Raw genomic sequence first — 18,032 nt, 5'->3', positions numbered from 1 at the left:
ATGGCGGAGTAGGAGACGTAGAAAAGTAGTGGGGTTTGGTGTCCTTGGCTTGTGCTGCCCCCAGCAGACTTACCCCTGTTACTTGTGTACCGTCAATACAAAAGTCAGCACGCACGCGTGCATACACACGCACACAGCAAATCACATCATACTATCTATGTAAAGGCTGTCAGAGTTTAAAAGGAAATTGCTCATGACAAGCCTTGACAAAGGGACGGCAGTCACACGTGACTACTTCGTAACTGTGGATGTCTGAAGGGTTGGTTTGGATGGCAGAAACAGCCCTCATTTGAAACTTCCTTCGGAATCATCATCTCCCATGTCCCTCATTCTCTCTGCGCGTCTGCACAAATGCATGCCATGTAATTCTTTGCTCAGCCTCTGTCCCTTCTTTATTAAAATTCAGAACGAGTGGTAGTTAAATCCCACCACCCCCGCCCCACACTGCTGTTTATCGACGCAGCCTGAGCAGAGCAGAAACGCATACACAGAAGGCTGCGACTGCCTGGTGTGCTCCGTGCTGCGGTGCCTTTTCCTTTCCTCAAATAACTAAGCACCAAGATTTGTGTGGTGGGTGTATACCTCGTGCATTTGGAGACTGGTTACTTCTTGGCTTATTAATTGTTTGCTGTGGGAAGAAATAAATGCCAAGAATTGTGGCTGTGGGCTGGAGGGGTAGCTCAGTGGTAGAGCACTTCTGTGCACTGGGCCCTGAGTTTATCCTCAGCACTGCAAAAGAGGGGGGCCAAACAGGAACGAAAGAAAAGAATTCATTTCTGTAAATCACTGGACTAAGCTACTTCACTGGGTCTAGCAGTTCAACGACAGGTCAGAATGTCATGCACATGTCCAATGCCACCGAGCTGTTTTTCTACACTGAGAGAAAAGAACCAATTTGCCCAAACTGGCCAGTGTCAGTTGTAATCGGATGTTGTCCAATCTGCTATCTTTTTTGTGGTTCTGACTTCCTGCCCCTCACCTTGCAGAGAAAGTGACTTTGAAACGGTACATAAACTTTCTCCTTTTTCCTTGCTTTCCTTAGCCTTCTCGGGCTACAAACCCAACGTCTGCTTTATGGAGTGAAGTGTGCTTGATTGTAGAGGTGCAAGAAAACCAATTAAGCTCTTTAAATTGTTGTGATTTCTTCCTTTTTCCTTCCCCCTTTAGCATCGGTTTGGTTTTGAAAGGGTCTTTCTGTCTCAGACTGGACGGCTTGGACTTCCAACCCTTCTGTTTCTGTCTCCCAAATGCTGGGATCACAGCTGTGTGCCACCGTACCCAGCTTCATTTATTCCAGCCAAACTGTTACTCAGCAATAATATTTAACATTGACCTCAAATGTATTGATTTTGCAAGTGTTTACTGTAGCCTAACAATTTCTGCTGCTTATGTCTTTTAGCGATGAAATGGTTCTATGACTGCTCTAGGCCTGCTTTGGCTACACAAAAGGTTGCCGGCCATCTCATCTTCCTACCCACTCCTGCCAGAGGGCTAAGGCCATCTCTATTCAACCTGTGTGGTAAATGCCTATCCTAGGAGTTCAAGGCCAGCCTGTTCCCGTGCTAGACCTTGTTCAAAACAAAACAAAATATCATTCCCAGGAATCTGCTTCTTGGATCTTTGTTGACAGAGATTTTTGTCCCTTTCAGTCCCAAAGAAACACACAGAGGCCTACGTTAATTATAAACTGGTTGGCCTAGTAACTCAGAGTTTCTTATTAACTAATTCTTTTTTTATTTAAAAGAATTACTTATTTATTTTTATTGAGCTCTACGTTTTTCTCTGCTCCCCTCCCTGCCTCCCCCCTTTCCCCTTCAACCCTCCCCCAAGATCCCCATGCTCCCAATTTCCTCAGGAGATCTTGTCTTTTTATGCTTTCTACTTCCCATGTAGATTAGATCTATGTAAATCTCTCTTAGTGTCCTCATTGTTGTCTAAATTCTCTGGGATTATGGTTTGTGGGCTGGCTTTCTTTGCTTTATGTTTTAAAACCACCTATAAGTGAGTACTTGTGATAACTGTCTTTCTGTGTCTGGGTTACCTCACTCAAAATAATGTTTTCTAGCTCCATCCATTTTCCTGCAAAATTTAAGTTGTCGTTATTTTTTTCTACTGTGTAGTACTCCATTGTGTAAATGTACCACATTTTCCTTATCCATTCTTTGGTCGAGGAGCATTTAGGTTGTTTCCAGGTTCTGGCTATGACAAACAAAGCTGCTATGAACATAGTTGAGCACATGTCCTTGTGGCACAATTGAGCATCCTTTGGATATATACCCAAAAGTGGTATTACTGTGTCTTGAGGAAGGTTTTTTCCTAATTTTCGAGAAATCACACGGACATCCAAAGGGGTTGTACCAGCTTGCATTGCCACGAGCAATGCAGAAGTGTTCCCTTTTCTCTCCAGCATAAGTTGTCATCAGTGTTTTTGATCTTGGCCATTTTTTCAGGTGGAATCTCATAGTTGTTTTGATTTGCATTTCTCTGAGGATTAAGGATGTTAAACATTTTGTTAAGTGTCTTTCAGCCATTTTAGATTCCTCTGTTGAGAGTTCTCTGTTTAGGTCTGTACTCCATTTTTTTATTCGATTATGTGATCTTTTGGTGTTCAATTTCTTGAGCTCTTTGTATATTTTGGAGATCAGACCTCTGTCTGATGTCGGGTTAGTGAAGATCTTTTCCCATTCTGTAGGCTGTCATTTTGTCTTGTTGACCATGTGCTTTGCTTTACAGAAGCTTTTCAGTTTCAGGTTATTAAGTAACTCTTACATCTTAAATTAGCCCATTATTCTTGTCTATGTTACCTTTATCAGTGAGGCATTCTCATCTTGCTTCCTCTGCGGCTGGGTGATGACTGCAGACTGACTCTATCGTCTTCCCAGAATTCTCCTGTTCTTGTCACCCTGTCTATACTTCCTGCCTGGCTACTGTCCAATCAGCTTTTTATTAAAATACAAGTAACAAATCTTTACAGGGTACAAGACCATAGTCCTACAGCAGATCTTGGATTTTGTTCCCTGCTTTAGATCCCTATCCCTCCCATTCTGGGTCACCCTTGGGTTTTTTGCTTGTTTGTTTTTTTTTGTTTAAGTGTATGAATGAGCTTGTATGTATGTCTGTGCAACACATGCATACCTGGTACCCACATAGGCCGGAAAAGACCCCTGAATTCCCTGGAACTGGAGTTTATAGATGGTTGTGAGCTGCCATTTGGGTTTGGGAATCAAACCCAGGTTCCCTGAAAGCGCAGCAAGTGCTCTTAACCTCTGAGCCATCTCTCCAGCAGGAAGTGCTTGGTAAAATACAAGCCTCATCCTAACCCACCCACTACACTCCCTTTACTATGGGATGGTAGCACTGCTTACATAGATAAGTGTTTATTGTGGTCCAAAGGTTCTGTATTTGTGACTGTACTAATTGTGATACGACCCCTATACGGCAAAAGCTGTCCTAACAGTAATTGCTGCTCCAAGCATCTTGAGGGCTTGCCCAAAGGATGAGTTTGGCACCCCAACCAAGCACTGGTTCCAAAACCTGCTTGTTTTTCTCCCTTGTCACCATACAAATCAACTCTGCTTTAGTAAATAAGAAAATGGTTTATTCTGACCACGATAGGTCAGAAAATATGGATTCAAATGATCATTCCAAGGATCAGAATGACTTTCCACCATGGAAAGGTCACATGAACTTTTTATAGTCACAAAGAAAGCCATCAGTCACAAGTTTACAAAAGACACATCTGGGTGATCAGATACGTGGGCTACACTAAGGCAATCTGCTATCTTTGTCGGTCTTAGTTTTAGGGTTAATAGAGGCTAAACATGTCAAGCTTAGACCTTTCTAGAGTTTTATCTAGAAGTTACAAGGCTGTCAGATATGAGGTGGATAACAGAGCTAGCTATAAAGACAACCGTAGGCCATTTCGGCTCTTACATGACTCTGACATGTTTACACTCACAATATTCTGCCTAGCCCGGGCTGTAGTCGGCAGGACCTCAAGCTCATTAGCATTCTCTTAAAGGACATCCATGCAGCCAGGGTGCATGCACAGCTGTCAGTTCAGCCCAGACCCAAAACAAACTCTAGGATGTTCATGATCTGGTCCAAGTATATACTTGTGTATTTCCTTTCCCTCCCTCCCTCCCTCCCTCCCTCCCTCCCTCCCTCCCTCCCTCCCTCCCTCCCTCCCTTTCTTCCTTCCTTCCTAGACTTTCTGGTATAAAAACTCTTATGTTATAGCTACAGCTGAAGCCTGGAGTCCTCTAAACAGAGACTCTGGTGTGAGTTTCCACAAGCTGGTCAGTGAATTCCTCCAGATAGGAAGACTTGGTGAATGGTCTCTTTCCTGAAGGTGGGAGTCAGGTAGCTGTAGGTCTTGGAGATGACTTTAGAGGTGACCTTGGTGAAGTTATCCGGGTGACAGGGCAGCCCCTGGCTGATGTGTAGTAGTCATAAATACTGCGATTGAAGCAATTTCTTGGGTACAGGAACGGAGATCATCACCATTACCTCTGGGGACAGGGATGGGGCACACAGGATGAGCACAACCACAGTGACCTGTCACCCTGCACAGGATTGAGTGGGGCTTGCCAATCTTGTTTCCATGGTAACCATTCTGCAGAAAGACAATGGGAAGCTTGGCCAAGATGATGGCTCCTTGGGTGGCAGTGGTCACCTCCTTGAAGCACTTAACACCAAGACCAACATGATCATTGTAGCCCAAGTCTTCAGTCTTTAGAATGTCATCCTCTAGGGATGCTCCCAAGAGAGCATCAGTGGTCACAGCTTCCTTGATGGCAGGGAGGACAAGTAGATCTCACCCAGGGCCTTGATCTTCATATCCTTGACCAGGTGGCCCAACTTGGTGAGGTGGTCCACTCCTTATCTTCCGTTTTGCCTCCATGAAGATCTGGACCCTCACTATGGTCCCTAAGATGGCTGAGACCTCCCAAGCCTGGACCCCAGTCCTCCTTTTGTACCTGTGTCATCTTCCATTTGGCATATTCCTTTGGAAGAAGCATGGGTTTTTTGTTTGTTTGTTGGTGGTGGTGTTTGGTTTTTTGAGACCAGGTTTCATGTCGTAGAAGCTGACTTTGAACCTGCTGTGGAGCCACACAGAACCTGGCCTTGGACTCCACAGCTCCCTCAAAGTGTCAGAATTACAACTGTGTGCCCAGTGGTGCAGCGGTGCCTGCTTTAATCCCAGTGCTCGAGAGGCAGAGGCAGGAAGATGTCTGTGTTCACGGCCAGTCTGGTTTATATAACAAGTTCTTGGCCACCCAGGGCTATACAGTGAGACCCTGTCTTAAAGAGTAAAGATAAAACAAACCCTAGCGTAGACGCCGTCTGGCCCGTTATAAAAACCATTGGCCAGTTTGTGGGAGGCAGAGGCAGGAGGATCAGAATCAGCCTTGGCTACATGAGACCCAGCTTGATTTCAAAATCGCCAATCTCCCTCCTGCCTCAGCCTCCTAAGTGCTAGGATTACAGGCGTGTGCCACCATATCTGGCTTATTGGGTCTTTCTGATATTATGCTACACGACCCCTTTGTAGGAAGGAATTAGCATTCAGGATGAAATGCTTAAGTAACATTCTTGATAAATCATATTGGGATTAAGATGTGTTCTGGGGAACCAGTCTACACCCACCCACTTGAGTGCCAGTCAAGAGTCTAATGTTCTTTAAACATCCTTGCATCTAGTCTATCATTGGTTATATAACCAGCTCCCCTGTGAGAGGCTCAGAGCTTGGGGATGTGCCGTATGCTCATGGCTTGTCTAGCATCCAGCATGCAGGAGGCAGGACCGAAAAACAAAGCTAAACTTCCAGGATTCAGTTTCCCCATGGGTCTCTCCTAGTTCCTTTGAAGTTCAAATCAGTCAGCAAAGCTGAGAACCAAACAAATACGAACAACCAGAGCTGGGAATGGGGCCTTATTCCTGAGATCCCAGAGCAGCTCAGACTATCCCCATGGAAGGTTCTGGAAACGCTGTTATGAAGGCCAGCCTCCTGTGCTGAGGGCTTCATTTAACCACTGCTTTGCCCTCTGCAGTGTGGAGAGAAGCAAACCTTACTGCAAAGAGCTGTTGACCCCCAGGACACGGGAACACATCTGTGAAATAGATGTTTACAGATAACCGATTGCATTGAAGAACCGCAGGCATGGCCAGGGTGTAAAACAGCGTGTAGTGGGGTCCGGTTTCAAGGGTCCAACGGCTCCTACAGTGACTGCCAGGAGGCAGACACCAGTTTGCCCTCCCCCTGGTTCTGTTCTGTGTCCACTAGCAGAGTGCACTGACAGTTTTCACTGTAGTGTGGCTGAACATGAGCCTTTCCACGGCCCGTGGGGGGTGTGGAGGGGTAGGAGGGTCTGATGATAATTTCTCAGTTTCAATTACCTGTACTTTTCTAAGTAATCCCGCATTTCTGGTAGCCTGAAGCACTGCTGCCTTGTTCAAGGGGAAGATGCGGGGCAGCAGCAGGCACACACCCTTTTTTGTTTATTTGCCCTTTTTTTTCTTGGTACCTGCAGGGACAGCCGTGGGTGCTGGAACCAAACTCTTATATTTTTGATTGTGAGCGTAGCCTTTAACGGCCGAGCCATCCCTCCAGGCCTGCTTATTTGGTTTTTATAGTTTTTTTTTTCCTTTTTCAAAGATTTATTATGTATGCTGGGTTCTGCCTGCATGTACACCTGCTTGCCAGAAGAGGACACCAGATCTCATTATACATACTTAGGAGGCACCATGTGGTTGCTGGGAATTGAACTCAGGACCTCTGGAAAAGCAGCCAGTGCTCTTAACCTCTTAGCCATCTCTCCAGTCCCCCACCCCCTTTTTTCATTTTTTTTTTTTCGAGACAGGGTTTCTCTGTGGTTTTGCCCCCCCCCCCTTTTTTTTAAAGATGAGTTATCCTTATTGTGCAGGCTGGCCGTCCGGGTCATTGAGCTCACCTTAGCATGCTTTTTCCTTTTGGATTGTCCCTGGGTTGTCTGAGCCCAGTCAGGGTACAGAGTGACGCCACTTGTATTCACTTCCAGCCTCCTTGTCTTCCAGAAAAGTTCCCTTCATCAAGAGTGACGCAGCTCAAACATTCGTTTTATCCAAACTAAAATTGCAGAAGTTTTTCTGTACACTTTGCCTTTCCCTAACCGTCTGATTTGCATGTATTTATTATTCCAGGTTGGCGACAGAGATGACTCCAATCTTTATATAAATGTGAAGCTGAAAGCTGCTGAGGAGGTAAAGCCAGAACCCCACCACCCCCTCCACATCCTGCTGGTGACCCCTCCCCACGAAACTTCCTGCCACCAGCAGGCCCTGATTTAGCTGCTGAGCAGGTCCGGATCAGTGACCTAGCACAGCTGGTCGTGTGTGTGTGTGTGTGTGTGTGTGTGTGTGTGTGTGTGTGTGTGTGTGTGCGCGCCCCCCCCGCCCCCCCCCGTGTGCTTCTCGTTAGTTTTCTTCCCAGATGGGCAGGTGGGCAGTGATGGTGACTGCCATGGTAACAGGTGAATTACCGGTACGATGGGTTGATTCTTCTCCACGCGCAGGGTGAAGCGACGCCTGGCGCTCCTTTGTCTGAGTCACAGTCCTTCAAAGGAACAGGCCCAGGTGGCAGGCTCTCTTACCGTTTACCCGTTTCCTGTGTTCATTTCTGCAGATTGGGATCAAAGCCACTCACCTTAAATTACCGAGGACGTCCACGGAGTCCGAGGTGAGCATATGAATGAATGAATGAATGAATGAATGAATGAATGAATGAATGCGGTGAGGTGTCTCCCCGGCTGCTGCTTTCAGGGGCTGAGATACACTTTGCAGACAGAGCTCCAGGTTCTTCTCCCCGTTTCAGCATCTGTGTGGTAAACAGATGAAATGTGACACTTGTTTTAGGTGTTAAAGCATGTCATCTCCTTGAACGAGGACTCCAGTGTGCATGGATTCATAGTTCAGCTGCCTTTGGATTCAGAGAATTCCATTAACACCGAAGCCGTCATCAACGCCATCGCTCCCGACAAGGACGTGGATGGGTGAGTGCTACCCCTGGTTTTATTTACTATGCTTCTGTTTCTGGAAATATACCACATTTGTTTCCAGAGAACAGAGCTTGCCTGCCTTCTTCCTTATTTTGATGGCTTTGTTTTAGGTTGACTAGCATCAGTGCTGGGAAGCTTGCCAGAGGTGATCTGAATGACTGCTTCATTCCGTGCACACCCAAAGGATGCTTGGAACTCATCAAAGAGACAGGTAAAGATGAGGCCAGCCAGCGACAAGAGGCCGCCGTTTCCTAAGAGCCTTCTAGATACATGACAATACCGAGGAAGTGGACCTTAGGGAAATGGACAGGATTGACAAAGCAAAAGCTGAAGAAAAGGCTCAATTTTCTCCCCATGTGAATGTACGTGCCTGTTGTTTAACAGGCGGAGGAACAGGCTCCGAGCCAGAGTCCTTGCAAAAACACCTGTAATCTTAGCTCTTGGAAGGAGGATCATAAGTTTGAGGCCATCCTGGATACATGAGAACATGTGTCAAAACCAAGGGCTAAGGTTCAGTTCCCTGCGCTAAAAGCAAAAATAAGCAAACAGACCAAGGGTCAGAGAGATAGTTTTGTCCAAAAGGTAACAGAACCAAGGTTTGAAGCCAAGGTTATTGAAAAGTTTCTGCGCCTCCGATAAACCTCTCCACCGATGCAGCAATCCAAATCAGACCAAATCAAACCAAGTTATAAAAAAAACCCAGGTTTAACGGATAAAACACTTCTGGGATATTTTCCACCCCTCTACCCCAGATAGGAGATGGGGAAGAGAGACTGAAAAACCATTTGTCTGTTTTCTGGGGGCCAGTTTAAATACCCTGTGTGAATGGTCTTGAGCATCTCTTGGCGAGGGGCAGGGGTCATCATTTGGCAAACTTTCTGAGATTTAGCAGAGTTTGAAGAGAGATAAGGAGGGTGCTTGGGAAGGAGCTTCCACCAGAACATTCCAGACTCTGGGAATATGGATGCCAGGGGCCGGGATGGAGCTGCCACCAGAACAGTTATGTGCATTCAAAGCAAGTTATTTTGTGTGAGGATAGTGCAGCAATCCTAAATGGCAGTGATAATTCAGAGTGCAAACGTGTAAGTTCCTGTCCCGGGAGCCAGCCCTAGGTCCCTACTGTGGTTCCAGCAGTAGGCAGATGGCTGGAACAGATCTCTTCAACAGTCGCCCCACTTGCTTTATTACAGAGCTGGTACCTTCACATTTTAGCTTCCTTATGAATACTTTTAGCAGAGTTTATTTTTTGCAAGGAAACAAGTCCCGTCAAAAAGAAGTAGGTTAGCAGTTTCAAGCGAGGTGCTCAATCAGCGTTGCTAAGGAAAGGGGTCTGCTGTTGGCCCAGCTCTGACAGTTCAAACCTGCAGTTTAGTCTTCAGTATGTTTAGCCAGCTTTTGTTACAGCTCTATAGAAGCGAATCCCATGAGCATCTGTGGCCTCCCAGTGTCTCACAAGTGAAGGCACTCTAGCCTTAAGGTAGCTTGAGATCTAGCTGAATTCTCGTTGGTCCAGGAAGGTGGGATTGATTGATCTGCGGTGCTGAGGATGAAGCCCAGGGCGCAGGCATGCTAGTCAGCTCTTCTGTAGTGAAGCCACGCCTCCGACGCACCCGTGTGTTTGTTCATCCTTTCAAACCGCAAGGACATCAGTTCCAGTACACAGAGTCATGACGTCAACCTTCTCTAAGCACTGGGCTTCTGATGACATTGATTATTTTGTGAGAAATGTGGTTTAAGTCTCAAGCAAGCCTTGATGGCTGTACAGACGACTGTTCCAGAACTCTCTCCTTCTGTGCAAGCAGCTCGTTTTCAGCCCCCTCCTGGTAACTCCATGTAGCTCCCACCCTGCTCCATTCTCCTAGTCACGGACTGCATCTCACAGGCCAGGGGGTGATGTGGAGCGCTCGTCCGTCACCTCTGTGAGACAGCAGGTATCAGTGCTAAAAAGCACTTTAAGCTGGCCGGGCCTGGTGACGCATGAGGCAGGACCATGAGTTCACAAAGCCTGTCTGAGCTATACAGAGGATGTTCAGGGCTAAACCAGGCAACTGAGAGTGTCTCAAAATCAAAACAAGCCTTGGGGTATACTTCAGTGGAAGAGCCCATGCCTAGCATGCGTGAGGTCTTGGGTTTGGTCCCCAGCATGGGGTTGGGGGGGGCAGGGAATGTTGATGCATTGTCAGAAGCAGAGGTGCTGAGTCAACAAAGACGCCTTCCAGTCACTTGCAGTTCCCGTTGTCACTTCCCTGCAAATAACCCTGTGGTTCAGGCCCTAAGCCAGACAGAACTTTGGATGAGAAGCTATATGAATCAACTCACCAAATCTGGAAAGCCTTACTGGTACTAATCTAATTTCCTCCTTTGCTCTGACCCTGCTCCATATACCAGCGTTTTCATGACTATTTTGCCCGTGTAGTTTAATCTGATAACTACTTCCATATGGCTGTTAGCTGTGTGTCGAGGTTTCTTTTTTGAGTGTAGGATTTCTTCCCACTCCCTTATGACTCAATGAGCAGATCTGGGCCTAAACAGATCTCCAAACCCCGCTGCAGGAAGGCCAGTGTACAAGATCCAGACCGTGGCCGGAGCTGAGAGTGCGCTTTGCCAAGGGAGTGTTCTCAGGAGGATTTCTGCTCCGTGCAGAGAGTCGGCTTCTGTGCACCTGTGGCGAGTGAAGGAGGGCGGTTGCTTCTCCATCTCTGATGCATGCTGGCTTCTCTTCCAGGGGTGCAGATTGCTGGAAGACACGCCGTGGTGGTTGGGCGGAGTAAAATAGTTGGTGCCCCCATGCATGACCTGCTCCTGTGGAACAATGCCACAGTGACCACCTGTCACTCCAAGACTGCCGATCTGGACAAAGAGGTAGGCGGTCCAGAGTACAGTAGGCATCTGGCGTGGGTGGGTACCTTACCTCACTGAACCCAAGCCGCTGTGCTGTGCTTCTTATCTCGTTTCATAAGACAGAGGAACTCAGTCAAATCACAAATCTGCCCACCGTTATCCAGCTCGTTGTGACCGTGTACTTTCTATATCAGTCTGCCCCTTGGCAGACAGTGTTATGTAGGGAATAATGCCAGACAATGAAATTATTACGTCATGTCCAGATCTCCCAGGCATGATGTCGTTGGCTACAGAGATGCCCTGGAAGAGGGTGGGCAGTAGACATCTTCAGACGTTTGTTCTTTATTGCTTTATTATTGTTACTTTTGTTGTTAGGCTGGGTTGAGCCCCTTACAGTAGGGCAGTGTTTTACCACTGAGCTACATCCTTAGCCCAGCAGCTTCCTCTTGACGCTGTATTTCTGATCCAAGAATGTTCGCACAGCCGTGTCCTTGTTGGCAGTGCAGTTTTGTACGTGGGCAGAGAACAAGATAGAGGCTTGGCACCATCTTTAACATCCTTAAACTGTTCTGTGGTGAAGGTAGTAGCTCTCACATTCCATAAAAGAGGGTGCGTTAACCAGGGTTACATTACCAGGAGTGTTGGCCTGAGTCTGGCTCTAGAACTGTGCTCCCCCAGCCTGCGCAGGTTCTCACTGCCTTTCCCGTTAGGGGAAATAACCAATGAAAGAGGGCCTCTGGTGTTATAGGGTTGAGCACGGCATTGAGTGGGTCAGCTGAAACTCTGGCTTGCCTTATCCCGTATCCCTGGAACTGGTGTTGATAACTAAAAATTTAGTGCCACAACTCTGGATTTTCCTTTCCACTTCTAGGGGTGTGTGTGTGTTTGATTATGTAATTTCTAAAGTCTTGGTCCCCTCCCCTAGGTAAATAAAGGAGACATTGTGGTGGTTGCAACAGGACAGCCTGAGATGGTGAAAGGGGAATGGATCAAGCCCGGGGCTGTCGTCATTGATTGTGGGATCAACTACGTTCCAGGTGAGTAGTCCTGGGGAGAGCTTCAGGTCTCATGCTATATCAGCCCGGGGCTTGCTGAGACCGGCTTTGTTAGTGGGTGACTATTGACTTTGTCCAGAGAGAGTGGAAGAGGAGGCGAGTGCATTGCTGCTGGCTTGTTTGACTGTCTGTCTGTTTATTTGAGGCACAATCTCTTCCTATAGCCAAACCTGGCCTTGAATCCATGATTGTTCTGTACCAGCCTCCTGAAGGCTGGGCCTGTAGTGTGCTCACCTGGCTTCTGTTCACCCTTCATGGAACTGTCACCCTTTCTTGTGGCAGAGGCAGTAGATAGCCTTAAATCATTTATTATAACAGTTTTCTCTTCTCGATGGCCTTGCTTTCCCTGGTTTTAGTTACTCGTGGCCAACTGTAATCCAAAAACATTAAATGAAGAAGTACTACAAAACAGGGAGGTTGCTGGTTTTTTGGGGTTTTTTTTTGTTTGTTTGTTTTGGTTTGGTTTGTTTTTTTTTTTTTTTTTTTTGGTTTTTCGAGACAGGGTTTCTCTGGCTTTGGAGCCTGTCCTGGAACTAGCTCTGTAGACCAGGCTGGTCTCGAACTCACAGAGATCCGCCTGCCTCTGCCTTCCGAGTGCTCGAGGTTGTTGGTTTTTAAGATAGGGTCTCACTCTGTAGTCTTGACTGGCCTGGAAATACTACATAGACCAGGCTGGCCCTTAACTACCAGAAATCTACCTGCCTCTGCCTCCAGGGCGCTAGGATTAAAGGCCTGCATCACCACACCTCAACAGTTAGTGAATTTCAAATTGTCATCCTGCGTGATTTGATGAAATCTCGGGCCACCCTTCTCTGTCCTACTTCTTCCTGCTTGGGACAGGAACCGTGCCTTTGTCACCTGGGCCCATGCTAACTAACTACACTCCTTGCTCTTTAGTCTCTTGGTAATCCCCCCTTACCAGATTTGAACTTAATTATCAAATTTGGTGGCAAGTGCTTGATCCACTGAACATCTCCTTTGCATCTCCTGTCTGCGCGGAAGGTTGTTCTTTCAAAAGAAATTTCTGAACAGTACAGGAATACCTACACACACATCCACACGCCTACACCCGCCCCTCGCACGCACACATACATATGTGTGCATATACACACATGCGTGTGTATTAGCTGGTGAAAGGAACATTTACTAATTCCGTAACTTCTTCTGTGCATTGAGCAGTATGGCAGTTCCCGGGCTCTGTGAGTGAGCGTGGCCCAGCTGTGGACTCCACTTATTCATTCATCCATCCATTCATTCATTTTTGTGGTTGTGGGAATCAAACCCAGGACCTCGTGCATGCTAGGCAAGAGCTCTCCCATTGAACTATACCAGTAGTCACCCTTCTCTGTATTTGGACTTTAAATAGCTTCTTCAGTTCCTCTCCTCCGTGCCAGTTCTTCCTGAGCCATATCTGATTTCCTGTCACCCGGGGATGATCTTCGTCTTCTGAAAATCCTTCTCTCCCTAGCCCTGATCACACAGAGCTTGCCCTTTGTTTTATCCTTCCAACTCCACGGTCAGCTCCACGGTGGTCTCTGCTATCTTGTCCTGCATCCTGCCTTCTGACACTGGCGCTCAGGTCTGGGGAGTTGTTGAGGCGACTTGCAGCAGGGATGATTTTTTTTTTCCTCCCTTCCCATCTGAAGTTTAAAATGCAGACACTGAGCTGCCAGCAGCGTTAGTCACTGTCAAGTTCTCACCGTTTCTAACCTCCCTCCCACTCAGCCTCGCTTTTAAAACAGTAGCTCATAATTGATCACTCATTTTCTGGGTGTAATTATCTAAGGGGTGCAGAAGAAGTTGCTCTCCTCATCTCCCCACTGTGAACACTTGCAGTGTGACATCCGAGCTCAGTCTGCATACATCCCCGCATCTCTGGATCATAAACTACTATGGGCATTCAAAAAAAAAAAAAAAAAGCTGGGCGGTGGTGGTGCACGTCTTTAATCCCAGCACTTGCGAGGGGCAGAGGCAGGTGGATCTCTGAGTTTGAAGCTAGCCTGGTCTACAAAGTGAGTTTCAGGACAACCAGAACTGTTACACAGAGAAACCCTGTCTCAAAAGAAAAAAAGGGGGGGGGGGTTGAGACTTAAGATAGAAAAGAAAAACCTGGGCTGGGGGTGCAGCTCTGTGTTAGTTTGCCTAACTTGTGCTACACCCTGAATTCAATCCTTATTACTTTACGGAGAGGGAGATATTTATTTATTTACTTTTTAGAAATTAAACACATACACACACATACAAACCCCCTGGGTTAGGATCTAGAATTCTGTTGATCTGTCTGAAATTTTGATTTTTAAACATTGATTCCTCATGTAAATGGTGAAATCGTGATGTGAATTCCCCTCTGTATGTTGTGAATCTACTTTATTCCCATTGGTTAATAAAGAAGCTGCCTTGGCCCATGGCAGGGCAGAATATAGGTAGGTGGGGAAGTTCTCCTGTATGTAAGGGAGAAAGAAGGCAGAGGATTCAGGCAGACGCCATGTAGCTGCCAAAAGAGAAAGATGCTGGAAACTTACTGGAAAACCACAAGCCTCATGGTAAAATATAAAATAATAGAAATGTGTTAATTTAAAATATAAGAGCTGGCTAGGAATACGCCTGAGCCATTTGCCAAGGAGTGTTGTAATTAATATAGTTTCTGTGTGATTATTTGGGTCTGGGAAACCAATGTGAGGTCTCCATTTACAAAATAACATCAGTGTTTCCACCAGTCCTAGGCATATGGGCACATTCATATCAGTAAGGCCAGACTGTGTAGTTCCCTGACAATGGTAAAATCACTGGGTTATGGACAGAGGTAGGCTTCAAGATCTAAATACTGTTCTTCGAATAACTTCATTTGATGAAGCAATCTAGTCTACCCTGAACCACTTCTTGATTCATATTTCTTAAATTGTTTACTTGAGATTGATTCTCAGTGGTAGGACAAGACATGCACAAGACTTTGGGTTTTATCTTATTAAAAAAAATAGGAATTGTTTGTGTTATCTACTCAAGGATAAAATGAAAAATCACTTTACAAATTAATAATGAATTAGTCCCTATATTTTTCTAGCTGTTTTTAATTTTGATTTGCCGGGTTGGGGAATCAAACTCAGGACTTTGCACATTCAGGGTTCTGCCGCTGAGCCACATCTCCAGTCACCTCAAAAGAATATATTTTAGGAATCAAGCGGAGTGAGGAAAGGATTGGTCAGAACTTGTGAATGTGGTTTTCCTGCTTAGCTTACTCGTAAAGGTAATTTGAGATAGGCTAATGTTACTTAGAAGGGATATGGAAGAAGGGGCGGATTCCCCCACCACACCCAGATCTGGTCTCCACTCACCCACTATAATAGCTCCTGGACTGGTCTCCAGTAGTTAGGGATCTCCAAAGTAACTGTCAGGATGAAACTCCATTGAATTTTATGCTTGGAACTTTCCATTGAAAGAAAGTCTAGGACTAGGGATGGATAGCGAAAGTGCTGATAAGTGGTCACTTTCCCACTGATCACGCAACATCTGTGAGACTCTGTCCCTTCACCAGCAGGTAGGTAAGTCAGCCCTCCATGTTTGGTAGGTGTCCATGCTATGGGGCATGTGTGGGAGTCGGGGTAACTTCCTGGAGCTGTGTCTTGCCTGCGCCTTGGGAGGTGGATTTATTTCTGCCTTCCTGTATTCCACAGACTAGCTGGCCCACTAGTTTCCTGTCTCCACCTCACCCTAGGGTTGTTGGAATGATGGGAACACGGGTCCTTACGTGGGTTCTGGAGCTCTGACTCAGGTTGTGTGGTTCCCGTGCCTCTGCTTTTGCTCTCTGAACCATCCTTTCCATCTCCTTAGCATTTGAAAGACTCCAAGGCCTACAAGGAGAATCTCTCTTACTGTAACGTGCTCCTTTAGCCCCTCCAGTCACCTAAAAAATATTGCGAGCAGGTGCGTGTTAGACCTTTGCGTTTTTGGACCTCAGGTAATGCAGAGCCTCCAAGGGCAGTTGGTACAAGGACTTCCTGGGTCTGGGTTGTTTTGGTTTTGGCTACATCTGAAAACTTCCTCTCAGCCACAGAGCTGTGCTCAAAGAGAAGTGGCAATGTGACTGAGCTTCTACAGATCCTACCCCCAGGGTTACTGAAGTGTCTGGGCCTGTCCCTAGCATAGCCCGGAAGTGTTGGATGTTCTCTGTGTGAGAGCAGCGGTACATCCGTGAATCTGTCCCCTTGAATAGCTAAGCTAGGCTTTGCTGGTGAGATTTGTAGTTGGGGTCCTTTTAAGGAAAGCGCAATTATATTTTTTGCCTTGAGCAAGCATTTAAGTAGCTGCTGTCTTTGGAACTGGATGTTGAATTGTTCCTCCAGCTCCTGCCTGGAGCTCACTAACTGCTGACAGTTGCTGTAGAAACCGTATCTGGCAGCTGTGACATAGTTGGAGCTTTGTATACCTAAAAAAAATTTCCTTTGTAGGCCTTGGCAAATTAACATTTTCAAAGATTGTCAGCTTTAAGAATAAAAAACACATTTTATTTATCACCAGAGACTACAAAAGGATTCTCCGGGATCTGAAAAAAAAAAAGCCCTCTTTTAAAAGGATTTATTTTGTTTATTTTTAAATGATTTTCATTTTTATTTCTTACCTTTTTCACGTCTTATTGAGGTCTTTCTGATAATCTCTTTTCTCCCTAGAAAATAGGGAACACCTGCCATCTCTCTCACATTGGTGCTAGGGAGAGAGTTCGGGGCCTGAAGCATGCTGGGCCAGTGCTCTACCACTGGATTGCACCTCAGCCCTGTCCAGCAGCTTTAATAAGTAGACACTTGAGCCTCACAGGACAAATGTACTCTTAAATAGATGGGGGGAGGCGGATTCAAACTGTCACATTTCATCTCTAAAGTTGGAGATTAGCACCATTGTTGTGGTCTGAGACTTCGCTTTGCTTTTTCTCCCCCCACACCCTCCTGAATCAGATGATACAAAGCCCAATGGAAGGAAAGTTGTGGGTGATGTGGCGTATAACGAGGCCAAGGAGAGGGCGAGCTTTATCACACCTGTCCCAGGCGGCGTGGGGCCCATGACCGTGGCGATGCTGATGCAGGTATGGTGCAGAAAGTTCTGGGGTTCTTCTGAAGACCTTCCTACCCTAAGACACCACGTAAGACCTCCTCAGGCACGGATGGGGTCTGCTGAGGGAAAGCTGTGAGAGAGGGCAAAGATGGTGTCTGTCCTGTCAGTAGAGGAAGCTGTCCTTCCACGGCCTTTGGAATTTAGAGCTGACCCAGAAACACGCTGGCTGGCTGTCCACCTGCCGGTGTGGGTGAGGCAAAGGCCCTTCTGTGAGCATGGTGCCTCCTCACTCACCCCAGGTCAAGGGTCACCATGAACTGGTTCAGGTGGGGACCGAGCGGTGATGACCTGGCCCTTGGGACTGACTGACTGTTGGACTGTTCACCTCTTCTTACTCCATTTCTGTCACTTTGTCCAGAGCACAGTAGAGAGCGCACAGCGTTTCTTGCAGAAATTTAAGCCAGGAAAGTGGACAATTCAGTATAACAAGCTGAGTCTCAAGACACCTGTTCCAAGGTGAGAATGAAATGTTCTTGGGTGGCACTTGGGGACTGGTTAGGGTTTAACCGCTGGGCACTGTGGGCCCATGGGTTTATCCACAGACAGCACCATTGATTGGGGCGGAAGAGGATGTCACTAGTGGGGCTCATTATGCAGTAACCAAAGACTGACGCCCGTCTTTGTGTCTTTAAAGCGACATTGATATATCACGATCTTGCAAGCCAAAGCCCATCGGTAGCCTGGCCCGAGAAATTGGGCTGCTCACAGAAGAGGTGGAGCTGTACGGGGACACAAAGGCCAAAGTCCTGCTCTCTGCCCTAGAACGTCTAAAGCACCAGCCCGATGGGAAATACGTGGTCGTGACTGGGTATGTGTGTCCCGTCGCCAGCAGAGTCTTCTACGTGCGGCCTGACCATTGTCACCAGGGTGGCATTTACACTTAGTACACACGTGTGGAAGAGCTCCTAGCTCGGTCTTGTGTTGGTGGTGGTTTTGTTTGTTTGGTTTGGTGTTTGAGACAGGGTTTCTCTGTATAACAGCCCTGGCTGTTCTGGAA

The 18,032-nt window shown here is 46.7% G+C and overlaps 1 protein-coding gene across 1 annotated transcript in view; it reads left to right on the top strand.

Annotated features, from left to right (window-relative positions):
• Window positions 1–18,032, top strand: part of Mthfd1 (methylenetetrahydrofolate dehydrogenase, cyclohydrolase and formyltetrahydrofolate synthetase 1) — a 62,169-nt gene that overhangs the window by 16,425 nt on the left and 27,712 nt on the right. The window contains exons 3-11 of the mRNA XM_075948321.1: window positions 7,183–7,242; window positions 7,664–7,717; window positions 7,894–8,030; window positions 8,147–8,247; window positions 10,762–10,898; window positions 11,803–11,914; window positions 16,879–17,006; window positions 17,394–17,491; window positions 17,670–17,843. Coding sequence (XP_075804436.1) covers window positions 7,183–7,242; window positions 7,664–7,717; window positions 7,894–8,030; window positions 8,147–8,247; window positions 10,762–10,898; window positions 11,803–11,914; window positions 16,879–17,006; window positions 17,394–17,491; window positions 17,670–17,843 — 1,001 coding nt within the window. The remainder of the gene's footprint in view (window positions 1–7,182; window positions 7,243–7,663; window positions 7,718–7,893; window positions 8,031–8,146; window positions 8,248–10,761; window positions 10,899–11,802; window positions 11,915–16,878; window positions 17,007–17,393; window positions 17,492–17,669; window positions 17,844–18,032) is intronic.

Source organism: Microtus pennsylvanicus, chromosome 14 (assembly GCF_037038515.1).
Source record: "Microtus pennsylvanicus isolate mMicPen1 chromosome 14, mMicPen1.hap1, whole genome shotgun sequence".
NCBI classification, from domain to species: Eukaryota; Metazoa; Chordata; class Mammalia; order Rodentia; family Cricetidae; genus Microtus; species Microtus pennsylvanicus.
The sequence above is the reverse complement of the archived record's forward strand: the minus strand, read 5'-3'. Positions and strand labels throughout refer to the sequence as shown.